This window comes from Seriola aureovittata, chromosome 16, assembly GCF_021018895.1.
Source record: "Seriola aureovittata isolate HTS-2021-v1 ecotype China chromosome 16, ASM2101889v1, whole genome shotgun sequence".
Taxonomy (NCBI): Eukaryota; Metazoa; Chordata; class Actinopteri; order Carangiformes; family Carangidae; genus Seriola; species Seriola aureovittata.
This window is the reverse complement of record NC_079379.1, coordinates 15,158,728-15,184,606: the sequence shown is the minus strand read 5'-3', so window position 1 is coordinate 15,184,606 and position 25,879 is coordinate 15,158,728. Positions and strand designations below refer to the sequence as shown.

Here is a 25,879-nt window from a genome sequence, read left to right as displayed (position 1 = left end):
TTCTTTGAACACATATTTAAATCATTACTTTGACAATTTTATACTACTGTAATTCTATACTGCTGCAAATGTCATGTGGCTGCTTGTGTTAAAACAGGATTTAACACTGCTGTTTGAAAAGTGTGTTTTACAAAAAGGATTTAGAAGCCCCCTCCTTTCAAAAAAGGTATTTAAAAAAAAACAGTTTTAGTTTTGCACCAAAACAATAGCATCATATTGTATTAAACAAAATGTGATATCACAAACCAATGAAGTGTGAACAGCTCACAGTCAAACTCCACTGCTACAGCAACACTGACTCTGTGTATAGATCCATCAGTATACACTATAAATCAGTGTCAAAGTCGATGCACAATGTTCCCTGCCCCTGTTGCATAACACTGCATGAAATATTGTCCAGAGTCACAGTTGATTAGGTTTCATATTCACAGCAGAGCTGTATTCTAAGAACTGGCTGAACATTAAGATTTCTCTTTGTTTACCAATTTTTTCAGCACATCTTCTCTTTTTTATTTGTCACAGTGTTCTGACAAATTGGCACCTTGGTAATTTTTACTCCTACTGCTCAACACCATGATGCTGATGCAAATGGCTGCTCACGCAATCATCTGTAAATGTTTCACTTTCGTTCTCATTCAAGTGAGAAAATGTCATAAAATATTACTTACAACAAAACACATTATTAATAATTACAAAAACTTCCTTTGACCCATGAGTATTTCAGTACAGCTCTCACGGTTCCATATCAGCCTTGATACAGACTCATACTGACACTGTGCAAATGCATGCAAACATCAGCGCATGCAGCGCCCCTCTGTCTGCTCTTCTCACCTCCTCTCCTTCCCGCCGTTGGACTGGCTCATTCATGTCCTCTTGGCTGCGGACGCTGAAGTTCTGAATCGCCTCAGTGACGCCTTTCAGCGAGCTGTAGATGTCTTCTGAGTTCATGTTTTCTGTGTCGTAGTCAAAAGCACTGCACACATGCAGGAAAAATGAGGAAAAATTACAGCTTTTCCAAACTGTCCTGCTGAATATCATTCACTATATTGTTATATTCCTTCACGTGGTCTAACGTCAGGTGAGTTTTTGAGGAACACAGTTTTTCTACTACACATTTAGATTAAATCTGGTTGTGATAAATACAATAAGTGGAACCGATTATTTCAAACTACAAAAACAGTTCTGATTATATGAATAATTGTGCATCCTCACATTAATTTTTACATTGTTAATTAGAGAGAGTAGTTACAGAAGAAGAAAAATGAAGATGCTGGAGCAGACTGAGTTTCAATTATGAGCATTTGTGGATGTTTCTTTTTTACTGACGTGCCCATCTTGTCTTGTATTCGTTCTAATTTGTCAATGATTGTTAGATGGATTTCCCATTTTTATGGATCCTGGTGAGTGAATGTGCGATTAAGACATGTGTGTGTTACCTTGGTGAGGGGGTGTTCTGGGAGGTGTTGGTGGGGGAAGTGACCGGGCTGGACCAGCTGGCCGGAGATCGGGGGGTGTGGCGCGTCAGAGGGCTGCCCATTGGTGCCTGAGGAAGTGACCAAAACAAGTTGACAGAAAGAAGTATAAAATTAATGTCTAAGTATAATGATTAACAATTTTGTACGTCTCAACTAGTAACACAAAACCTTCAGTGAACACTGTTGGAGTGTGTGTGATTTACCTGTGCAGCGTTGCCAGTGTTCTTCAGATGGTTTTGAAGCAGCTTGGTGGCTCCGTCCTGAAAGGTTTTGGGCAGAGCTGCCAGCAGCATGGTGAACTCTGGGGTGTTCAGCTGGAACAGGGCGATTAGCACCGACTGGGCTGCCTGGGAAACACAAAATACAAGACTTGTGTGAACCAAAGAGAGCAGTGATGCTAGTGAGATGAGAATAAACTATGGGAATGTTTTAAAGTGGCTTTTGATTCGGGAAATGTAGAATATCTTAATCTCAAATCTATGTCTGATGCACGTGTCAGTACCTTTCTGACATCAGAGCTCTTGGGTTCAGTAGTCCAGGTGATGATGCGGGAGACGGCCAACCGAGTCTCACTGGAGTTCACAAAGTCTGGAGCCTCCATCTGTAACGTCAGTGTCTCGATGTACTTCAGAATGGCTACCTTCACCTGCAATACAAACACACACACACACACACACATTTATGCAAACCATTAGATAACCTGGTCGAAAACAAAGAAACTGCATGGCCAATATTCACCTGAAAATAGGTAAAAAGTAATAACACCCACACACACAAACAAAAAAGCACACAAAAGTGACCACCAACATCCACAGTCAGCATGTACAACCACAGCAGATTGTGCATCTCTTGCAGGTCTGAAAATCAAATGATCGGATGAATCAGTGCGAGAAGATCAAAGTGCATTCATGGTCATGCTTTACAACGTGGAAAAACATATCAGTCAACATAAAAGTGATGACAAATGACGAAACAAAGGAACCAATAAATGCAAACATTCACCGCAGGCTCCCAAACGCCACAACAACTGACTCCTGCCCTGAATTTCCTCAATCTCTTTCTCCTTCTCCGTCTTTCTACATAAGCACCTAAAGGGCCAGAACTTCCTCCAAATCACTTAGCTGCATCGTGCGCGCCATATAATTGCTCCCCCCGGAGCGCACTGACCTGGGAGGACTGGCTCCAGGCTGTGGCCTGCTCGTCTAGAGAGCAGGCGTGGCGGCGCGCTCTGGGGGGGAACAATTTTACCCCGGACCCTCCCCTGCCTCGCCCTCGCCCGCAACACGAGCTCCATACAGGCTTCAGAGAGAGAGAGGAGAAGCACCGCGTCAATCAATGGAGAGAGACAGGGAAGGGCAGGGGGAGACAAGAAAAGAAAAGGAAGAAGAGGGAGGGATGATGCAGAGGAGGAAAATGAGTGGAATGTGGGTTTGGGCAGGAATGAGATTTTATCTTTCAGAAAATCTGGAAATACACAATGCAATTGTTAAGGCCACATGATGGCAGCAAAGTGCTGTGATGCCTGGTATGCCAACATCAACTGATGGTTTATGAGGCTTCATGCAACAGTTTACAGGCTGGATAATGACTGCTTCACTGCTGAAATGCTCAATGTTAACATCCATATAGTGTTTACATAACACTTTTATCATGGATGATGGGAAAGTTCATGATTTTCTGGAAATTTAATTGAGACACTTTTGATAGATAAGACATTCAAATGGGATTGTTGGTCTCTGCACAGTCTAGTATATCAGATAATACCTGCTACTTCGTCATGTTTCTAAAAAATCCTGTAAATCCAGGATTGCCACAAAGCATTTGTCCTTATTGATTTGCAGTATCACCTGCAAACATATTTCTACTGTCTCATGTCTCAGTATATATCGTCATATTGCTCATCTGCGATGTGTTGTGATGAGATGTGAACGGAGACTTTTAACAGTGAACAATATTTTTGGACTATTAAGCTTTTCTTCGGGCCACAGAGTAAGTCATAGCTATGCTTTCTGATAGTATGAAAGTACTGAGAGGAATAATATATGGTCACAACAAGCCTCCTCTTAAATTGAAGAAGGGTCAACCCATCAGTAAAATTTTAATAATAATCTTGAGGAAAATTATATTTGTGGCAGTAAAAATTGTGTTGCTGATGTCATCCTTTCATTGCCCAAGCGTAGTTGCAAGGGAGAGAAGCAGACTGATAGGGAGTGAAAGGAAGTTTGACGAATACGGTTAAAACTCGAGCAGGAAAGGGTGTGGGAGGAGGAAGAGTGGCCAGATGAACGGGTCAGGGGGAGTGAGGAGGAGTGAGGGATGAATTAGAAGAAAGTGAGGGGAGGTGAAGGTAGAGGGTAAGTGAGGCAAGAGGGAGGAGGAGTTAAGGAAAAGGAGTTAGAGGAGAAGAGCTTGAAGGGAGTGTCCACACTGTAGCAGAGCAAAAAGCCAGTGGAGTGGCTGGATCAATCGCTATCCAATCACAGCCCAGGACTCAGGGTTTTGTGGGGTTTGGGAGGCGGAGCCAGCATGGGCAGGTATGAGGTCATTTCAGTACAGCAGTTACCATAGTTACAGCATCCCCGAATTTTCAGCCTTTCGTCCACCCTTCCCATCCACCCCCAGTCAAACCTTAACACACTCAGCTTTCTTTCTCATATAACTAACACACACACACACACACACACACACACACACACACACACACACACACACACACACACACACACACACACACACACACACACACACACACACACACACACACACACACACACACACACACACACACAAAATTAAGTTGTCATCTACCTTGAGGTTGGGCGTCTGTGTCTGGTCGACAGTAAACCTCATGAGAATAGTAAACTGGAGGTCATTGGGGAAAGACTCTCTGTAAGTGAAAACAGAAATCCACATTATAGCTGCAGAGCGTACATGACTACACCTCAGAGCAAAATGATCTTCACCCAGTGTCTTGACAGTTTAAGATACATTTCTTTATCACTACAAAAGTCAGAGGTAAAACATCCTTTCTCTTGCAAAAACTACCATGTGTCTCTATGTGTAAAAATATAAGAGAGAGAAGGAAGCATTGCTCCTCAGAGGCCTATCTATTAATTTATATGTACAGTACTGTGCAAAAGTATCAGGCACTTCAGATGTTTTGATTCATCACGATTGATTGGTCCCAGATTCATTCTGCAGCATGACAATGACCCAAAACACACAGCCAGATTCATAGAGAACTATCTTCAGTGACAAGAAGAACAAGAAGTGCTGCAACAGATGGCCTGATCCCCACAGAGCCCTGATCTCAACATCACTGAGTCAGTCTGGGGTTACATGAAGACATGGAGTCAGCCTAACTATTGAAGGCGTTATTTTTTTTTTTTTAGATGAACCTCACTTTTGCACAGTACTGTACATGTAACAAATATCTAATGGTAAACTAGTTTTTCAGAGCTTTCAAACACATCTCAGTCTTCCTGAGCTGTGACTGAAAGCCAAGAAAAGCTAGAGAGTTTGATCTTTGAGCTTTAAATTATTTTGTTACACATACTTTTCCTGAGGATCAATAATGAACTGCCATGCTCAAACATTCTTTTACTGCGTGTGTAGACTTATGTCACCCATGGGTCAGATACAGATCTAATGCATATGCCATATTGTCCATCTGTAGGTGAGTGTGACACCCACCGAGTGACATCCAGGGCTTTTTGAACTTTGGCCTGTACGGAGCCCAGCAGGTCAGCTCCCATCTTCTTCAGCAGCTGTGTGAGCAGGACAAACAACCAGTCTTGCAGGTCGTCCTTATGGACCAGGATGAAGTCTATCAGCGTCTCCAGGAACATGCTGAATACCTAGAATCACATACACACTGTTGGGGTCATACACAGCGAATGAGTCACTGATCAATTCGCATTTTTCATGCACACGCATGCATAGAAGTACTTCTGCATTTACAGAATATAGATTATTCTGTTGGAAGAGGTGTACTGGGAGAGCAGCATTAGTTCCCATTGTCAAGTTAGTGGTTATTCATTCATCATTGCAGCAACCCACTTTCATTCCCAATCACCAATTAGACTTAAATCACTCAAATTAATAAGAGTATTAATATTATAAGACAACCACAGTGAGACAGCAAACAACTTGACAGGAATTAGTTAACACCAATCGGGCTGTGTGGGGACCATCTCCACATGCCAGTGACTGATTTCAGCAGGACAGCATGTGAGGTAGGTTAGTGAGTGTTATGTTGTTGCCTGTAACTGGTTACCCACTCAGATTAATGAAGCAGATTTTCATTCAAACACAAAATTTAAGTACAGCAACACTGACTGGCCAAACTTACTCTCTACAGAGAGTTCCAGGGTGGGTGGCATGGGGGAGAGAGAAACACATCTGTTAGCATCCTGACAAAGAATGTAACGAGCTTGTGAAAGCACATTCATAATCTTGACTTTCAACACAAAACCTGCAAAAACACTAAAGTATCTTCAACCAGGTAAGAGTCATGAAGTGAAATATCTGAAGAGATGTTGTGTGCACACTAGTAAAAACAAATCAAAGTGGAGAAACATGGGAGATGAGAAAGAAGACGTGGGAGTAGTGTGGGACAAAGAGGTAAGGGCAGGAGAGAGATTCATGGCGAGATGCAGTACCTTGAAGGAGGCTGAGCTTATACCGGATTCTGCCGTGCCGTACACCCTGCTGGAGTCTCGCTGAAATTCATCAAATCGTCAAACGTCAAACGAGGGGAAGGGGAGAAGCTCACACACCTTACGACATGTGTGAGGCGACGGGCACTCAAAAATGCCGAAAGACAAGTGGCAGTGTTAAGAGAAGGCGAACCGCAGCTGGTTAGTCAGAGAGAAGAGCTGGTAGCCCAAACATTTGTGCGCATGTGTGTATACGTTTATGTGCATCTGTGAGTACATGTGCGGTCAGTGTTTTGTCGCTTCAGACTGCAGGTATGGAGGGAAAGAAAGGGGAGTGCCAGTGAATACAGTGAGCACAGCCAGCGGTTTGGCTGCTGAACAGTGACAAGAGCAATCCCACAGGACGGCGGAAAGTGTGAGGTCACACGCAAACTCAGGCGTGGCATGCCGTTAGAGAACAGTCTGTTGCACGCTGTGCATGCCTGTGTTTATGTTTGAGTGTGTTTATACGTTTGTGTAGAAGACAATTTAACCCGTTTATCCCGACTTTTATCTCTAAACTTATTCATGTGACTACATTTAACATCCGTGACTGTCGATATGTGTCTGTGCGTGTACTAACAAACAGATTTAACAATTTCATTGTTTTGGCAGAATCCGGTACAGTGAAGGATGGTGGGATAAAAGTATTTTAATACAAAGTATTAAAAAACCAATGTAAAATCAAAGTGGGTGAATGATGAATTGTGCCATGACAGTGTAAATGAGTGCTGCGTGTCTTTGCGTGAATACTTGCGCTACATGCACTCATACCTTACTGTGAGGGTCTGCAAACATCCTGGTGAAGATTTCACACAGCCTCTTCAACTCTACCCGACTGTAGAAGAAAAACAAAGATTAAGATTAAAAAATAAATCAACAATCAATTTATAATGTGAAGATACATTTGCCTCTTGCATGACTGACCTGAGGGTGCGTTGGTTCTTAAGTAATGCCTGAAGGCCTAACAGCCCCTCCTTCCTCTCAGACCAGTTGACACTGGCACAGCGATTCAGCACCTGAAAGAACCACAAACACAGATACACATACAGGCCTGTTGAGACTTCTATATACAGGCACAAGCAAAGTGATGACATTAAAATATTGAACCTGATACAGAAATGACAGGGCTTTCTGTTTTTTAAGGGAAAGAAACAATAAGTCAGTACATTTATGGGGCTGAACTGGAACTGAATATTTGCATCAAAAAACTGCATAAATGTCAGGGATCCAGTTCCTGCATTAGTGACACTAGTGTCCTCGCTGCAAAGTTGTAGTGCTTGTAGTGACTTGTGAACAAACTTCTCTTTGAAAAGAGAAGTTAAAGTCTAACCACTGTAGATACACGACAAATTTATTGAGCAAATCCTTAAAGTCTGTGCAAGGCTGAACCATTGTATGGCTATAAAATGGAGAATTTTCATAAGTAACAAACTATGTATTATTGTATGTAACAATACTTAATATGTACACTATGTAATATGTACAGCAATATATAATCAGCAGTATGACTGGAAGTACAGCATTTTCTGAAAGCCACAGCAGGCAAGAAAAAGACAGGTGAGCAGTGGGGGGGGCTGCCTGAAGAGAAGCTTGTAGTTTGGCCTGATATCTGTCTGGTTCAGAGTTTTCTGCTGCGCTGCCGTTTGTTGCTAACCTCAGCCACGTCTTCTGTCTGTCTCATGTAGGTCGGGATGGCTCCTCCATTTCGGGAGCTATAGGACCTTTCTGAACAGGCGCTGGATGCGTCACTGTTAGCGTCGTCATCAGAGTACATGCTGTAGTTCTCGTACCGCCGCCGTGCCGGCTTCTTCTGCAGGTAAAACATACAGGGCATGAAATTAAACTGAAATTAAAACAAGAGCAATAAAAGGCTTAGGAAGAAAACATGCACTTTCAGAACACACACACATAACACACAGGTAAGAGGCAGGAGAAGAAGCTGACCTTGGACCGCATGTCTCCCAACAGCTGACAGCGTTAAACAGAGGCAGAACCAGGGGTTAGTTAACACACAGACACATTCCAGGAAGTGTAAGCTGCACATGCTGACAGCTAACTGGAATGTGGACAGAGTTACTGTGTGTTTTTTTTTTTTTTTTTTATGTCTATGTTTTGGGTAGTGTATGTGTTTTTATACCAGTGCATCTGCGAGAGCCTCTTCTACGTCTGAGCCTGTGTTGAGGACCCTCATGGCACTGACAGAAGAAGAGAGACGACTGGACTGACTGATGCCAAAACCTGATCCTGGGGGGGAGAGAGAGAGTGACAGCCGGAAAGATAGAAAGGACAGACAGGTGGAAATCAGGGGACACATGTTAAAAAAACAAAAAACATCAAAATAAAAAGTTAAAGTTCGCCAACTCTCTCCCCCACTCATCAACTGTCTCTCACTTGTCCACTGAGGATCCACTATCCAATTACCTCACTCTCGCCATCATCCATTCTCTGACATTTACTCAACCCACACACGCTTCATCTCCCATGAGCCAACTCTGTAAGTTGATGTGATGAGTTGTTAGGTGACATTGCAGGTGGCACTGGGAGGAAAAAGGATGATTGACATAAAACGCAGGAGAACGCATTGGTGTCCCCAAAAAGAAGGGGCAGAGCTAAATAAAGAAAAACAAATGGTCGCTGGTGAAACTGGCAGAATGGTTGTCAACTGGCAACTGAACGGGCGGAAGCATGCAATTCCACAGGAAGGTTCGACATCCTGGAGCAGAATGTAAAAAAATAAAAAAATAATAAAAACAACTGAGGCGGATGGACAAGAAAAGAAACACGCTGACAAAATACAGGAGAGGATGCGTGACACGAAAGAACAAAAAGAAAACGGAGCGAACAAAAATCAAGGCGGAGTGGGTGGGTGAGGTACAGAGAAATAGTTGTACTCAGCCTTCACCTGCAGCCCCAAAAGCATCAGGTGTGTGGAGAGCTCCGGTGGAGCGAGAGTAGCTCCGCGGTGCTGCAACCAAAATTAAAACACACGTACAGAGTTTAACATTCGCGCACACACATACGACAAACACACACAACCCTCGCACTGATCGAGCAGGGTGTGAGAGTAGAAAGAAAGGCTGAAAAACATGCAAGTGTTTTTTGATTTGTCTAATCACCCTCAACTTTGATAACCTCAGATACTGAATTAAAATTAAAGTCTATGTTTCTAATGTTTGAGCCAACTTTACGTAGAAAAGAAAGCTTTTTGTTCTTCTTTGACGTCTTACTCATCCTGATTTTACAACTCATCTCTCCTGGGTGTCGGTCCACTACTGCTACTCACCAAGTGGTGTGAAGGAGCGTACGGGGCTGGTGTCCCGGCTGCTCTCCCTGCTGGCCTCTCTGCTGCAGCCCTGACTCATACTGGGCCGAGGGATACGACTGCCCCGAGCTAACACCACCGGGGTTACAACGCCACACCGCAGCAGAGGAAAAGAGGAAAAGGGGGAACAAGGGAAAGAGAGAGCAGCAGAGGGAAGAAAAGTGGTTTTAAGAACACAAAGGAGAAGGGAAAGGACATAAAGAAGACCACAAAAAGACAAAGTAGAAAGACAAACATGAGCGGTGAATAAGAAGAGAAAGAAGAAGAGACATGGATAAAGACATAAATATGACAATGGAGGTCAGAGTGACAGACTGACAGAAACAAGAGAGAAAATGAGCACAGGTCAACCAGCCCTGAGGGAGCATCTCAACATACTTATTTTCACACTTATTTTCCTGTTGACCTCAGAAGACTGAGATTAGGGCTGAAACTAACACTCATTTTCATTATTATTATTATTATTATTTTCAAACAAATATTTCCTTTAATAGGGCAGCAATTAGCAATTATTTTCATTATAGATTCATCTATTGATATCATTTTGATGAACTGATTAGTCATTTAATTTATAAAATGTCATAAGATAGTGAAATAAGAACAGGTCAAAGGGGGGAACGGCAACACTTGGGCTGGCCGAGCAATGGTTCAACTTCATGACACATTTGGCTGACTGATGGTGTAACTTGATCACTCAGCCACAGAGATTTCTGTTTATAGGTCTGGAGCCGCTGCTGCGCTCCAGTCAAAAATTACTTTAGCAATAGCTGACTTGCTGCAGGCGTTGTGTTAATTGACTTATTTGTGACGAAGGATTTCTCATCATTAAATTGCTTCAGCTCTAGATGAGATGCACCTGACAGGACAAGACTGCTGGACTCACACTTAAATAAAACAAAGTGTGATATACACATACACTCAGGCACGCACAGAAGAGTAAAGGGAGTGATTTGAGATGAATTGAACACTTGAGAGTGTGGGCGAGGGGAGGATCTGCGTTTTCATCCAGTAGCATTGCAATCAACTTCACCGTTCATTGCTCTGTTCATTAGCCAGTCAGGGTTAATCACAGCCTACAAAAGACCTACAAAGCCCTGATGAAGTTTTGCCGATCCGGCGAGAAGGTTCGTTCATCGGCCACTAACAGGTTAGTGCAGAAAAGGAGGAGGTATGTTCAAAATGCGCGGAAATCTGCCGATCACAGGCACCCGTCACCACAACAACACAGCCATGAAGTCAGAGACAGGTTAGCGAGATGGGCTCTATCAGGCGGAGGTATATTGCTTGATGGAGGGAGTCGGACGGCGGGAGAGTTTGTGAGATTCGTAGTGATGGATGGAGATAAAGAATGAGGCATGGAGGGATGATTTAAATGAGGAGAGAAAAGTGAGGATGAGAGTAGATAGATTAAGGTGGAGGGAGTGATTGCAGGGTGGTCTGGTCGACGTCGGAGCCTTACCTCCTCTACTCGCTCCGTTGTAGATGGAACTAATGCTGGAAGGAGCTAGAGGACAGAAGCAAGGAGAAGGGAAAAGGGAGGACAGGGAGAGGAGCAGAGGAGGAAGAGGTGGACAGGGAATCGGAGGGACAAAAGAGTTGAGATCCAAGAGCTTATGTGGTTGTATGTGATGCTTTTAAGGTATCATCGAGTGTCCAGGGCAAACATTTAGATAAGTCATTGGTCAAATGAGGTTATAAAAACAAGCCATCATTTAACCTTTGAGTAGATGTTATAAAACTGATGCAGCAAATTGTAATCAATGAAAGAAATCAAACCCAATTCAAAAAGGAAGGACAACGAAAATGTGGGGATTTTTAAGCTTCCTTTTATGAAACAGTTTAATTTTACTTTTAATTTTAAGTTTACTTACCAACAGACAGACGAGTGGGGGAAGAGTCTCTGGAGCAGCCCTGGCTGCGGGGGATACGGCTGCGTCTGTGTCCGTCCCCAGTGGACCCAGCCAGCACCCTGTGGGCCCCTGAGCTCATGGTGCTCAGGGCCGTACTTGTCAGCACACGACCAGGGGAGCCACTCCGACTGCCGGCTTCAGAGGACGCAGAGGAAGAAGAGGACAAAGAGAGAAGGAGAAAGTAAAGTCAGAGCGATACTCACAACATGTGGCATTTCATAATGCAAGCTGTACAGAAACTCTGCCAGTCGCCCTCTGATGTGAGGACTTCATTTAAAAAAAAAAAAAAAAAAAAAAGACAGCTGCTACTCTCCTTCACTTAGTGGCACAAGTTTCCACGCACTTTTTGGTAGAAGTTGTAACACACAGTTTGTATCGTAAAAATAGACAGAATCTAACAGCAAACTTTACAGTGTTCGATGTCAATGGAAAGAGGATTCTTGGGGAAAAGATAGTTGAAAACCACAATAAATAGAAAGTGCATTTAACAGTGTAAAATTAATTTAGGTTTGATGTGTTGAACCAAAATCTTTCATATAAATAAATACCAAAATAAATAGTGACATTCTTACAACATGATGACAATGTTACAGCTTTTGTCTTTTTGAAGATACAGGGGAATAATATAAACTTTCCTTACAAAATGAAAACATCTGGTAACAGAAGTCTCAATTTCTCCTCCCCAAGACATCCTCTCTCCAAGTGCAAAGCCCACAGAGTATTTTTTCTACAACAACTCACATTACTATCAACCGGAAGACAAACAGTTGAGGAGAAGCTGCTCTGCAGTGCTGAATATTAAGTGAGTGAACAGACTTTTGGGGAACAAGTTCCAGTGCTTGACACATGAAGCTGGACCTAAACTCATTCAACATGAGCAGAAGAACAGACTGTCTTGCACTCTCTCTCACGGACACACAAAAACTAAGATCACACACACTCAACACATGAACAGTATTTTTCTATGTACTACTATGTAATGACACAGAGCTAAATACATCCATCTGAATGACAAGAAAAATCTAACTAAGGATGGTTCAGGTATTTTGGGGGAATATTCTGAGAATATATAATAACTACGTGTAACTTTACTGATATAAAACAGATGGTAATATATTGAATTTATATGTTTTATCATGTGAGGAATACTTGAACTACCTGACCCTTGGAGATCTTCTACCAGCCAGCGCTCCTTTCCTATCTCCCACTTACATTTACAGATTCACAAAGTCTACGCTGACACTTGACCAACAGCTAAACTATTTTAAAGTTGCTACAAGATTCTTTTTATTCTTGTTAACATTACTATGTTAACAGTACTAAACTAACCTATCTTCACATTTTCATAATCTTAAGGTTAATATGGCGCACTAAGTAAAAACGATAAGTCTTCTGGCTAACTGAATTCCACTAGGGAAAGGCAACGGTGCTTTTTACAAGTCAAACATGTTCATTTTTAAGTTTCTACACATCTTTTACTAAAAAAAAACTAAAAATGGTCTAACACCTTCATATCTTTTAGACTGCCCGTCTGAGTATGCTCCAAACCATTTGCTTAGGTAGATCATATTTTTAATTAATTCAACTTTTACTTTTACATTGTTTCATGGTTCATCTATGATCTTATTTCTTCTTACTTTCCCAGGATGCTAGTGTTGTCTTTTATTGCTTTAATGTGTCCTGTCTTTATGTATCTGTTATTTTGTTTTTAATATCTTGTCTTGTAAAGCAGTTCAAGCTACATTTCATTTTTATACAAGGTGCTACGTGAGTAAAGTTTATTATCATTATTGGTCTGGCCCTTTATTGGTCTTTCAGAGTGTAACTCCCTTTGCCTCTCTCACTCTGGAGAATTTACTTCAGCTACATCCAGGCACACATAAGAGTTCAGAAACAAGAGCCTCCCAAAGCAGTGTGTTTAGCATGATCATTGAACAGCCATGTTAACAGTATGTGCCTACAAGTCCCAGCATGCTCAGCCAGAGTGGGAGGAACTGAAGTGACCTTTCTGGGTGCATGTGAAGGAAAGGGGAGTCAGAGCAACAGGGGAAAAGGAAGTAAAGATAAAGAGAGCGGGTAAAAAGAAGTAGCGTTATAATCTTACCACCAACAGGGGTAGCAGACTGAGATCCTGAGCCATTAAGCCCATTGGTTGGGAGGAGGGGGGAAGCAGAGGCGAGGGGGAAGGAACAGCAGATTAAACCAGATGAATTATGGGGTGTTAGCGCAAAAAAAGCTTCATGGGGAGTTAGAACACAGAGTACGATGGGAGCGCATCCTGGTGTTCCATACCAAGAATGAAGGCAAGGCTGAAGCACTTTTAATTAAATAAATCCATTTATCAAAGAGAAAACAATTATTGAAGATGTGTGGCTCAAACAAACACACACACTGAACCAGCTGCAGATGATGGCCTAGGAGAAGCAGTGCATGTTGAGACAGCAGCATTATATATATGAAGTGAAGCCTGTTCACAATGAGAGAACAAACTGATTGAAAGAAAATATGCTCAAAAATATCCACACGCAATCTTTCCCACACACAAATAGAAATTATTCTAACCCTCTGTGCAGCTGCCATTTCCTCTCTTACTGTTAATCGGTGGTTCTGAGATTTGGGCTTTGAACTCTTGATCAGACAACTTGTATTTGGTCTTTTATCAAAATGTCCAGATCTGATTGGTGCAGTGGGCTGTGGTCCAATCACTTTTAAACTAGTCATCTAGCCAGCTGCAAGCAGCATATTATCAACAAGTCTTCTTGGAAAGCAGGTACAATCACATCTGCTTTTGTGTAGCAATAGTGTAGCTATCTCAGTGGCTTGTGTTACACTTTGTACAGTATGTGAGTATTACTACTTAGTACTTGAATGACAGCCAGAGCCAGGCTAGAGCAGCAGAAATAAACTGTCCACCACACCATCCTCAGTGATGAGACACAGCATGCAGAGAGAAAAATATAAAATAAATTAACACACACACACACAACCACACGCTCAATCCTCTTTACACAAAACACCTTGATCTAAATGAGAGCAATAGCGGGTGGGCCACCATTCCCACTGTGGTACACAGAAAGACACATACACACTGACTCTGACACACAAACAGAATACCTGGTGTGCAATCGGATTCGTCGGAACCTGAAGGCACAAAAACATTTTCATGGAGCTTATCGTCACCGTGAAGGCAACATGTGAAGAAACTCCACAATACGAGCCTGAGAAACTACACACACACACACTCTGAGGAAACTCTCACACACACACACACACACACCCCATTTCAGTTGTTGTGTATGTGATGTTGTGAGTGAACTTCATACCCAGGATGTTTCACTCACAGCTGGGTTTATGTCATGCTGTGTGTTCGGGTGGTGTGACGGGGGTACATACGTTGTGACTGGGAGACCATCTTGGTGCGGCTACGTCCCCGTGAGTCCACCTGGCTGGACATGCTGCTGGGAGTGGACAGGGGCTGCTTGGTACGTACACGACCTGCATGTATGTGAAGGGAAAACAGTAAAAATACACAAAATGACACTGGACTCCCCAGACTAACACATCTCTCACAAATTGTTTGCAGCCCAGAATCTATGAAGCTACTAAAGATGAAGAAAAGCAACTAATGCTGGAAGCTGATTGATCAGATCCTAAACTAGACACTTACATTCAGCCAGGTGCACACACAGATAAATACACCAGGGATGCTTCAGTGGATTACAACCAAGTCTTGGTAAGGTCATACTTAAAACATGAAACTAGTTATAAGCCAAAAAGTTATCCATCTTTCAGTATTTGAGGGATTTGATGAAACTGGCAACTATTTCCAGTATTAAGGGAGTAAATGAGTGAGCGAGATATTATTCCACCTCTAATGAAAAATTCAAATGCAGATTAGTTTCTTGATCAACTGCCTGAAAAATGACTGAACCGGTTAATGGATTATCAAAATAGTTGCCAGTTATCTTTCCGTTGTTGCTCCACTAAGTGATTAATCGTTTCAACTTTAAATGCAACCCACTTCATTAACACCGTTCACTTTAGCCTATGCAATGCATCGCCTGATCCACTTAACTGCAATTTCTGTTTATATGAAGCCATTCCTCTATTCAAATACTGGGTCACATGGACCACTAAGAAAACAACCAATGATAATAATGGAATTGCACCATTAAGGTTGGATCTGCGATTTACAAACTCAGGATGTCGATTAAAATGTTCCTTCTAGAACATCCCTAAAAAGCGAGGACAAACACATCCACTAACTACAGTCTTACCATTATCTGACCTGGTCCCTACAGACAGACAAAGGAGGAGCATGTTGTAAATATCACATTTTCAACTAATATGTATTACACATCATAAGTATCCTAGAAAATCCTCAATAACTGAATGATACAGTTTAATGCAGGTGTTGATTTCATTGTAGTAAAGCAGAAGATGATCTTAGGTGTAATTATTCAGATTCATGATGTGATGAGTAGGACAGTGATACAAATGAGGGTTGAATGTAAGACTGACAGCAGGGGGCACTGTGGCCACACACTGCAACGAAAGGAGATAACATGGACTGGGATGAAGTGAGGAAAGGGCAAAGAAAAGAAGAGAAAGAAAAGAAAGCATGAGTAGGCTGTTTCTGGTGAAGCAGAGTGAGATGATCTTACCATCCGTTTTATCAGAGGCATCATCTTTAGTAGCAAAGAGAGAAAGAGAGAGATAGAGGGTGGAAGAAAAGGAAAGAAACGAAGGGAAACAAAAAAGGATTCGTAGAAATGATTATACAAAGGAAAACAAATAAATGGAAAAAGGAACCCAGGAAAGGGGAAATGAAAGTTGAGTGTAAGTCACAAGAAAACACAAAAAATAATGAAAAGTAATAAAGACAGAAAAAATAGGGGGAAAGAGAAGACACACAGGAGAAGAAAGGAACACAGTGTGTATTAGTAACATACCATCTGTTTAACAGAGATGCATATGTAGGGATCAACATCGAAACACAGACAGACAAACCAACACACAATATTGATCTATAAAACATGCACACAGAGAATATCCATACCAAAACAGATACGGGCTACATTAACAGGCAATGAGCAGGCAGCAGGAGAAGAGAGCACAGGAGCGGAGAGGAGAGAGGCCAGTCCAAACACTGAAGTGTGTGAGTGTGTAAGTCCATCCTTACAGACTGTATAGTAGAAACATGTGGTGGGCTTCGCTGGAGAGGATGTGACTTTTAACCTGCTTCAATCTGACAGAAACCTCAACAGCGCTACCTCTAAGCTGATCTGAAAGGACTCTCTGACATCCTGCTGATCACATGCTGACCCATGTCTGCGCTGTCTGACTAGTCATCTAACTTGACTGACAGGGGCCCTTACCCAGTGAGGAGTAGGAGCCAGGGGCCAGTCGGCCTGCTCCACCAGCCTGTCCAACGTGCCGGTGCTTAGCGACTGCTGCTGCATTTACATCCACGTCACTACGGGAGCGCTGCAGGGAGGCCGCCGACAACCCACCCTTTGAACCCGCAGGGACTGATAGGACAGGAGGAGGAGGAGGAGGAGGAGGAGGAGGAGTGTGTTGGAGAAGGGATGGGAGGTGATGAAGGGATATATACAACACAAACACATGCAGGCACCACACTACACATACACAATATTGATATCAAAACAGAAATGCACAAAAAGCCATGTACAGACACACATACGCATGTACGCGCACATGTGTGTTTTAACATAAAAAAATAACCAGGTGTGACAGTACAGGACTGGACGCGGGCAAGATGTAAATGAATGTGATGGTAAATTTACAGATGGACTGAGCTTTACTGGAGCTGCTGTGTGTGTGTGTGTGTGTGTGTGTGTGTGTGTGTGTGTCACAGCATGAACCCTTTTTCACCAGAGCGAGTGAGCATGAAATTATATGTTTGCATGTGTATCTGCCGCTGTGTGTGTGTGTGTGTGTGTGTGTGTGTGTGTGTGTGTGTGTGTGTGTGTGCGCACTTGACTCACCTCGCCCTGGAGCTGCTGACCATTTAGAAGTCAGAGGCCGACTGACAGAGGAGGGAGAAAAGTAGGTCAATACTTAACAAAACGACCACATACACAAAGAAAATCACAATGATAATGTTGTAGTACTAGGTGATGAACTAAACAAGTATTTTCATTTTCTTTTCTTTTTCCCAGTGACAAGATTTAAATGATTGAATAATTTTTCAGTCAAGTACGGATTAAAATTACACGGCCTTCTACAAGCAAAGCTTACGAATCACCCCAAAGGTACATACATCCACCCACTTCAAATGTAAACAAATACAGATTGAGGAGTAAAAGAGGGCGAGAAGTATTCATACTTAAAGTGTGGTGATGGCTGATTAAGAGAACGTGATGACAGAAGTGCTAATTCAGCTTGCAATTAGGATTTTTTTGACATTAAACTTTTCCTGCATGTCAGCAATGTTTCAAATACTTTGGTTATTAATTTATTGTGTGACCCAAAATAGACAAACATCAGTTTTTTTAAGTGGCTCACATCTTGAAACCCCAGTGTGTGTGTGTGTGTGTGTGTGTGTGCGCGCGTGTGTTTAGCATGCCAGTGAAATACAATGCGGATGAAGCAAAAAAAAAAAAGACAAATCCAAAGTGCAGGGGTTAGACTGAGAACGCCCTGAATAACCTTGAAAGAATTTTTTCTTCTTCTTCTTTACTTTGACTTCCTCAAAGTTTTAACACTAGTGGATGAAGTTACTGGGGATTTTGTCTTTCTAAAGACAAAAGCACAGTCCATTTTTATTCATTAGAATTTTTTCCTTTACTGCGAGATCAGAGGATAAAACTGAATGTAAACTGAGGAAATTTGATCCTTATTGAGAAAGTGTGTCCAACAAAGAATGTGTAGGTCGAACAGATTGGGCCTTAAAAGGCATTTGTTAAAATGGTTCCCGCCAGAATGACTTCATTATCATTGTTATTCATTCATTTTCAACACTCAAAATGTAGTCTTAAAGTAAACCTAGAGGTCAAAACTATGGAGGGACAGTGCTGAGGGCTGATTACTTGAGGCTCTCCTGAGAGGAAGATGAGGAACGGTCACTCTGGGGAAGTGATGCCACACTGCCAGAGTTCTTCAGGCAGGACTGAAGGGTCCTCTGGTACGATGGCTCCAAGGAGTTATAGAGAGCGTCGGCCTCCGATGGAAAGTGGTTCCTCAAACCCCAGTAGGTCCTGAGAGAGTAGAAAAGAAGAAAATCAAGGGATTCAGGGTGGTGAGTTATTTAACACTACTTCTCTTTCAAATAATGTCATTTTAAGAAGTGCCTGTGTGTATGTGTATATCTTACTTGCGGGCCTCCACTCTGGCCTCTGAGTCGGCATCTCGAATTCCCTTCTTGATGCTCTCAACCAGAACTGCTGTGTGCCTGTAAAACAGATACAAAAGGTGCACGAAGTGTGAACAGGTAGAAAAACAGTTTTGAAATTTGTTTTATCCTTTGTAAACAACACTAATGTGAATCCTGAAATCAGGTTTTTGCATGTATGAGAAAAACAGTGCTAAGCACGTTGCTCTGAACCATGTTGAAATCAATCCTCACCTCTCTAGAGAGTGGGTTTGCCACTCCTGTAGCAGCAGGTCCAAGAAATCATAACAGCGCCTGGAGATGACATTTCCATCAGTTTCATCACTGCAAATACCATGACCTAACAACATCATCATATGCATCCTAATTATGATTTTTTTTCATTATTTGAAACGTGTTCATTAGCACATTAGCCTTTGATAACCTCACCTTCTAACAGCAACAGACTTGGATGTGCAGTTACTGGTTATCAGAGGGATGAGTCTCGGGACGTGCGTGTGCTGCACAGAGGACAGACAACAAAGAATGAATGATGCGAAAGGGAGGATTAAATGAAAATCAAACAATCAGACTACAGTGGTAGCACTCACACTGACATAAAGCATCTAAATAATAATTCATTTTTATGTGTTTGTAAAACTCACCCGTATGATGATGCGGATAGCCGACACACCGGAGGTGGCCATGACTTTGGCACAGTTGGGGATGAGGTTGAACAGGACAGGAACAATGGCTTCTGCTCCATGGTCAAATTTATTCCCCAACACTAATGAGAGGTGGCTACAAGAACACACAGACAAATACACACCAAACCAATATGTTAGAAACACGGAGAGCACAACCAAAGCTGTTGTAAAAGGGACAAACAACTGCATCTAATCTTGTAAAATTTAACTGTTTATATCAAACAGGTTCTCATGACACTGTGTTCCCACCTCGTACTTCATGTAGTTCAAGTATAGTATTAAACATTTTACAGTCCCAGTGAAGTTATTTACTACTTTAGGGGGAAAAATAATACACAACTGTTTCTTGTGCTGAATCAAACTTCTGCTGCAAGGAGGAAAAAAACATGTACAACACATCCAGTGATTTCTAAAACATCTATGGATGACCACTGGAAAATAAATAAATATAGATAAATAGAGTTAAAGTTAAATGTTTTGTTTTTTTGTGAAAATGAATCTGTAATCAACACTCACGCCACAGTGATGCAGGCCTCTCGGACCACTTGTGATCGCAGGTCTTTAGCTGACAGTTTGAAAGCTCCATCTAGTAGCCGTAGATGCTGGTAAAAACAGTCGTAGTTGGCTGCTCCCGCCACCAGCAGAGAGCGGATCTTTTTCAGCTGTAAACAATAGATCAAAGACACTATTAATGATCAAATAGAGAAAACACAATTGCTGAGTTAAAGAAACTGTTGAAGGCAAGTCTACTGACAGCACTGGCTCTCTGGTCCCAGTCGTGTTTGTCATCGGAGCAGACCTCACGGATCTTATTCAGGTTGTCTTCAAGATCTCTTGACGAGTAGATCTGCATGGAGGCATATGGAAGGACAACGGGAGGGAGGGAAGGGAGCAGTGCAAATATGTTAAAGACAGAAAAAAAGTCTGGCACAGATAGACTGTATAGTTTTGTTATTAAAAGTGTGTGAATGTGTGCAATTGTCTGCATTTATGCTCCTTTGTGTAGTGTACCTGCACAGGAGGGACGTCTGTGCAGGCTTTAATGAAATCTTCTTCATCAACTGCCCCGGCACTTTCTTTAGATACTGGAAAAACAGAACAAAGTCAATTAATATGCATGCGTATGCATTTATAATATCACCTACAAGCCTTCAGAATTTAAGGATTGATGCGTTGGCTGGTTTTGTGATTGCAGTTTAACTAACAAAAATACAAGGACGCTTCCAATAGAAAAAACACACACACACACGCTACAAACGCTACACACACTTAAGACAAGGGGAGCAGCCTGTGTTTTCTAATAGACTCCTTGGCAGCAATGGGCATGTCAATCATATCTCTCTGGGGGCTGGGAGCTCTGTTGATGACACCTCCTACAACTCCTCACCAGGGGAATCAGAGAGAGGAGGGAAAGATGAGATAAAGAAAGCACAAAAAAGCAGGATCAGAGTAGCTGAGAGCAACCCAGGAGGATGAGAGTATTAAAACAGTGAACCAACTTAGACAGAAGATGTTCACAGGAGACAAAGAGGCTGAAGAGTACTTATAAACATGGTTGTGGAGAGTTGGGTATAAACAGAGAGAAAGGCAGTATTAATGTTTTCCCTTCCTCCTTTCCCCTGTGGTTGGTTTCCATATCAGGCTGTGCTACAAAGATATGTCATGTTAAAACTCTACATGACCCTTAGAGAGTTGGAAAACATCGATGTAGCCAGTTGTTTAGCTGTAGGCACAGCACTCTGTGACTCTCAGGCCGTAACATGGTAGCAGCCCAGCCTGGGCCACATAACAGCACTCCATCACCATTTGCACTTATTTTTATTGCCAGTTTTATGAAATGGAAAGGTTACCAGGGTGAGCCATTATGACTCCAATAATAATTATAGTTATTCTGAAAGGTGATGAAAGCTGAGAACTAACTTTGATATGAGAAACAAGTATTTTATCATAACATGCTTAAATAAAGATTGTAAACAAAGTATTTTGTTACTTATAGAAATGATAATGTAAAGAAAAATGTACTGCTGTGACTGGAGACCTTTTTGGCCATTGTGAGAAGACACGCTCTGGTACTTGATCCTTCCTGATACAGCTTTAGACATTTTGTCAGTATTAGCAGTATTTTCTATTACTGTCAGTTACTGGAAAAACTGAAATATCTGTCTTCTTTCCGAGTCTTGCTGTCAGGTGTTGCCATATTGCGTGGGCATGCTATCATCTAAATGCAAATGCAGACAATAGGGCCTCCCATCGCCGCCATCATGGGGACTATCCTCACATAGCAGAGGAAAAGCCAAACAATTACTGTGCAAAAAAATAAAAGGCAGACCAGAATGAAAATGTTTACAGCTGATACACGTTAGAAGCGAATGAGTGACTATTACGAATCTGTGGGAGCGGTCTATTCATCTATACATTGCATTAATCTTAACATGCTCAAGGTTTTAGAGGTGGAGTTCGGTGTGTGAAAAATACGCAGCATGCCCTTGACTTCAGCATCTTGCAACTGCTCCGCGATCAATAAGGCTGTAATGATCCAAGTGACAAGAGATCACAGTCTTGTGTTTCCGACCAAGAGAGCCATGTACTCAGGACTCCGACAGACTGCTTGCTTGCACTTACACCTACGAGAGGATGTACACGTATGTGTGTGACACTGCTGACACAGATACATTAGCAGGCAGCAGGAATCGACTACATGGTCGTGGGAACACAGCTTTCTTCCAATAGAGAGAGAGAGAGATGGGAAAAATCAATAAATGCAAAGAGGAAGCAAACATAACACTAAAGCCATGTACAGCAGGAGGGAGAGTTGGCAGAGAGGAGGAGGCTCTCTCAGCGGGAAGGATGATATAAAATGTTTCAAAGGCAAATCTTCTGCAGCCCTGAGATATGAGCACAGATATGAAGCTGATGATAAGAATATGAGAGAGTATCAGATTTCTGAGGAGACACAAAGGTGTATTATTTCTTCTAACAGCCCCCCATAGCCTCTGCCCCTATACTGTTGCCACCACAGCACAGAGAAGAGCTGCATCCACATCCTGGGAAAATGTGACTACACTGAATTGTTCATGAGGACATCAAAAGGTTAGTAGGGAAGATTTTGAGTCAGGGTTCAGTTCACTTCCCTACAGACATCATCAGACACTTGATGTAGTGAATCTCTCCCAGGCCTGTACTGAAGCAATCTGCACTTCTGATTTGTGTTGGGGGAGGTTTTTCTTTAGTTCGTCCTCCACCAAGTGAAATACACCCCAAGTTTAAGTGAAGTGACGTGACAGACAAGTCCAGCTGCCCTGTCCTAAAAATTCTGCTTCTACAACGGAGCCACATTTTAATTTCAAACGTATGTGCTGAAGTCAAAAGCCAAAATGAAATGAATGAATAATGATCGATGTCCACACATACAGGGTTATGAGAAAGCCGAGATACCTTTGTGTGAACACAAATTTTAGTAATGTAGTATATGTAAAATGTTTGGGAATTCCTTCTTAGAAAATGTGTCTCCTGCCTGAATTGATTAAACTGTCAGACACAAAATCCTAGCTTCATCAAGCCAGTGGACAGTTCAAGTCTTGCTATATTGCAGTTATAGGAAAAATAAATGTGGAATTAAAGAATCAATCAATCAACTTTGTATTTTGACTCAAGTAGCTGGATGCAAGCCTGGATGCTTGCTACCAGTCATTCAACTTCCTGTCAGTACAAAATCAAACATTTCCCCACGAGAGGAGGATAGTGATGAATTCTTAATGATGCTTTATGGTGTTGGATTCTCTGGGCCATTTTTCAGTCCGTAGGACTTTTAAGAGGCTTGAAACCCCAGTTCAAGTGTTAAAACTTAAATACTGACACTAATGAGCACTGAATACAGAAATGGACTGTACACTGGGAAACTGCTTACACTGACTTCCACAGAGCCAAAAGTAAGGCTTTCCAATTGTAATCATATTGATCATTTTCATTTGCAACTAGTCTCGAGGTGCAACGAACCTACCAGTCAGGAAGAATGATATAAAACCCACTTTGTCAGAACAGAAATGTGATTTTTCCGAACTCAGATGCACTGCTGTGCGTCAGCATTTATTGTGTGTGTGTGTGTGTGTGTGTGTGTGTGTGTATGTAAATGTGCATTAGTTTAAGTACCTAGCTTGCCACCGGTAGCGCTGGGCCTGCGTGCAGCGGAGGACTCTGCAGGCTTCTTGGGAACTTTTGGGACCTTGAAAGCAGCCTGGGCTGAGGAAGAACGACTCCCATCCACACTGTCGTCATCTTCAAAACTGCGATCTGGAGGGAGAAGAGAGAGATTAGAGTATTAACATCCACATCAAACTTTTTGCCAAGTCTTTAAAAATGTTACTGACTCAAGTTCAGACTATACAGTTTTAATGACCTTAAACATTATTTCACATCACCATCTTAAAAAACAGAAACAGTCTAGTCACAGTGGAGCACTTATTTCATTTGTTCACAACCTGCATGCTCATCATTCATTATAAGCTTTCTAAAAATATATTAATTCTTTAAACATTCAAGTGGTTATGAAACATTTCACAGCACCTTGGATTTTAGTTGCCCCTTCTACACTGAGCACAAGGAGTTTAAGGCCGTTAAAAGACAATAAACAGTAGAAAGAAAAGTAACGACGAGATGCAAAGCATGGAGGAGGTTGTAGCCTACACAGAGCTTGGTCAGGAATCACTAAATCAATACTAATTACAAACATGCCACAAAAAAGAAGAAAAAGCAAACCCACTTCTTAGACAATCACTTCTAAGAGTGCAAAAACAAATCGAACGATCAAAATGTCCACCCATGCAACAGTGACTGACAGAACTCTCTCGATCCCAAACCCTCAATCTGCATGCTAGCAAAAATAAAGCTAGCTAGAAAGCTAGCAGTGAAACTTGAGACGCACTTGCTACAATGGTGCAGCATTTAGAACGTGCATCTACCAGCAAAACACTTTGGAAGACAATATGTGAACACACACACACACACACACACACACACACACACACACACACACACACACACACACACACACACACACACGTACGTGCATGCACATGCACGCACGCGCAAAAGTCGACTGTGGAGATGAAACTGTTGGCAAAGGAATGCAGTTGCGCTCCGGTCGCTCTGACAACCAGCCATGGAGAAATGCGCCAAAGCCACCACCCTACACATTGACTCATACATCAACTTACCTACACAGTCAACATGCAAAATCAATGACATTCGTGTGTATGTGTGTGTGTATACAAGCCACATGTTCATAGTGATCGTAGAGTCTATTGTGTGAAGCTCAGTAAATGTTAAGTGGACATGTAAAGAAGCAGATACATACATCGTCTTTCATAAAACCTGAACAGAGTCATCGACACACACACACCAACACACCCAGGTCCATCCCTGCACTCACAGTCACAGATCCGCTGACAGATAAGACGCCTCATGTTTCTTGGAGGGCGTGGTATTGGGGTCCCCCCTCTTCTCCAAGCCGTACCCCACGACTCATGCACACAGCTCACACACACTTCATTGTGGGGCTAAAGCTGCACGCACACACACACACACACACCTCACATCGCTGTCTGAAAATCCCTCCACCCATACAAAGTGCCGGCATTTTCTTTCACTCCTCTCTACCTATCTTCTATACCCCCCTCTCTCCCAGCATCTCTCCGCCTTCCCTCAGCAGCCTCACGGCCAATCAGACGAGAGGTGACATCATAGTGTTGCAGCCAGTGCGGAGGCAGGACTATGAATGTGTGTGTGATGGGAGAGAAAGGGAGAGACACACACAGACACCCCAGGAATATTAACAGGGCTTCTCTGTGTCCCTGCCAGACCAGCTAACCTAAACTCATTACCATTGACAACACACACTCTCCAGCCTCTTACAACCTCTATCCCTTTCTCTTACTTTCTTGCCCAGTTATCAACAAACTCTTAACACACTTTTTATGCTGCTTCTTTTACCTGCAAAGAAACACTACATTTATTTATTCACTCTCTCTCTTCAAATACACAAAAGAACAAAGAATGATGGAGTAATGATCAAAGGAGGGGCGATGATTGAGAGGGTGAAGGGAGGAAAAGACCACACCCCTCCATCTGAGGCCTTGACCCTCCCACTCTCTCACACACACACACCCACATGTATAAACACATACAGTACAGTTAGCGAGTATTAGGACAGTGGCATGTTCTTGGTTATTTGACTCTTTAGTCCAGGACATTGGATTTTAAATGAAACAATGGCTATGAGGTTAAAATCAAACTTCAAGCTTTAATATGAGGGTGTTTGCATCCACATCAGATGAATAGTGGAGAACTAAAATGTACAGACAATTTTGCTATAACCCGAAAGAAAGTCATCATATTTAAAACAGGGCAATAAATAAAATAAATCCTTTGCAATCA

General features: G+C 42.2%; 1 protein-coding gene across 35 annotated transcripts in view; it reads right to left on the bottom strand.

Annotated features, from left to right (window-relative positions):
- clasp2 (cytoplasmic linker associated protein 2) overlaps positions 1–25,879 on the bottom strand; it is a 57,918-nt gene that overhangs the window by 5,212 nt on the left and 26,827 nt on the right. For 3 of the 35 annotated variants that reach the window (XM_056398944.1, XM_056398969.1, XM_056398968.1), the window contains 31 exons: positions 23,597–23,737; positions 20,459–20,532; positions 20,202–20,294; positions 19,964–20,109; positions 19,406–19,541; positions 19,191–19,261; positions 18,996–19,055; positions 18,744–18,821; positions 18,460–18,627; positions 17,416–17,456; positions 16,786–16,938; positions 16,072–16,095; positions 15,685–15,702; positions 14,801–14,902; positions 14,522–14,548; positions 13,512–13,538; positions 11,369–11,542; positions 10,957–11,001; positions 9,459–9,566; positions 9,078–9,140; positions 8,313–8,419; positions 8,120–8,143; positions 7,830–7,985; positions 7,100–7,191; positions 6,947–7,010; positions 5,169–5,332; positions 4,284–4,362; positions 1,978–2,121; positions 1,679–1,822; positions 1,437–1,543; positions 832–973 (listed from right to left, as the gene is read on the bottom strand). In XM_056398944.1, the coding sequence (XP_056254919.1) occupies positions 832–973; positions 1,437–1,543; positions 1,679–1,822; positions 1,978–2,121; positions 4,284–4,362; positions 5,169–5,332; positions 6,947–7,010; positions 7,100–7,191; positions 7,830–7,985; positions 8,120–8,143; positions 8,313–8,419; positions 9,078–9,140; positions 9,459–9,566; positions 10,957–11,001; positions 11,369–11,542; positions 13,512–13,538; positions 14,522–14,548; positions 14,801–14,902; positions 15,685–15,702; positions 16,072–16,095; positions 16,786–16,938; positions 17,416–17,456; positions 18,460–18,627; positions 18,744–18,821; positions 18,996–19,055; positions 19,191–19,261; positions 19,406–19,541; positions 19,964–20,109; positions 20,202–20,294; positions 20,459–20,532; positions 23,597–23,737 (2,972 nt within the window). Of the gene's footprint in view, positions 1–831; positions 974–1,436; positions 1,544–1,678; positions 1,823–1,977; positions 2,122–4,283; positions 4,363–5,168; positions 5,333–5,826; positions 5,830–6,136; positions 6,197–6,946; positions 7,011–7,099; positions 7,192–7,829; positions 7,986–8,119; positions 8,144–8,312; positions 8,420–9,077; positions 9,141–9,458; positions 9,567–10,956; positions 11,002–11,368; positions 11,543–13,511; positions 13,539–14,521; positions 14,549–14,800; positions 14,903–15,684; positions 15,703–16,071; positions 16,096–16,785; positions 16,939–17,415; positions 17,457–18,459; positions 18,628–18,743; positions 18,822–18,995; positions 19,056–19,190; positions 19,262–19,405; positions 19,542–19,963; positions 20,110–20,201; positions 20,295–20,458; positions 20,533–23,596; positions 23,738–24,875; positions 25,077–25,879 lie in introns of those variants that run through there. The other 32 variants (XM_056398971.1, XM_056398967.1, XM_056398945.1 and 29 more) reach the window with 32 other exon arrangements.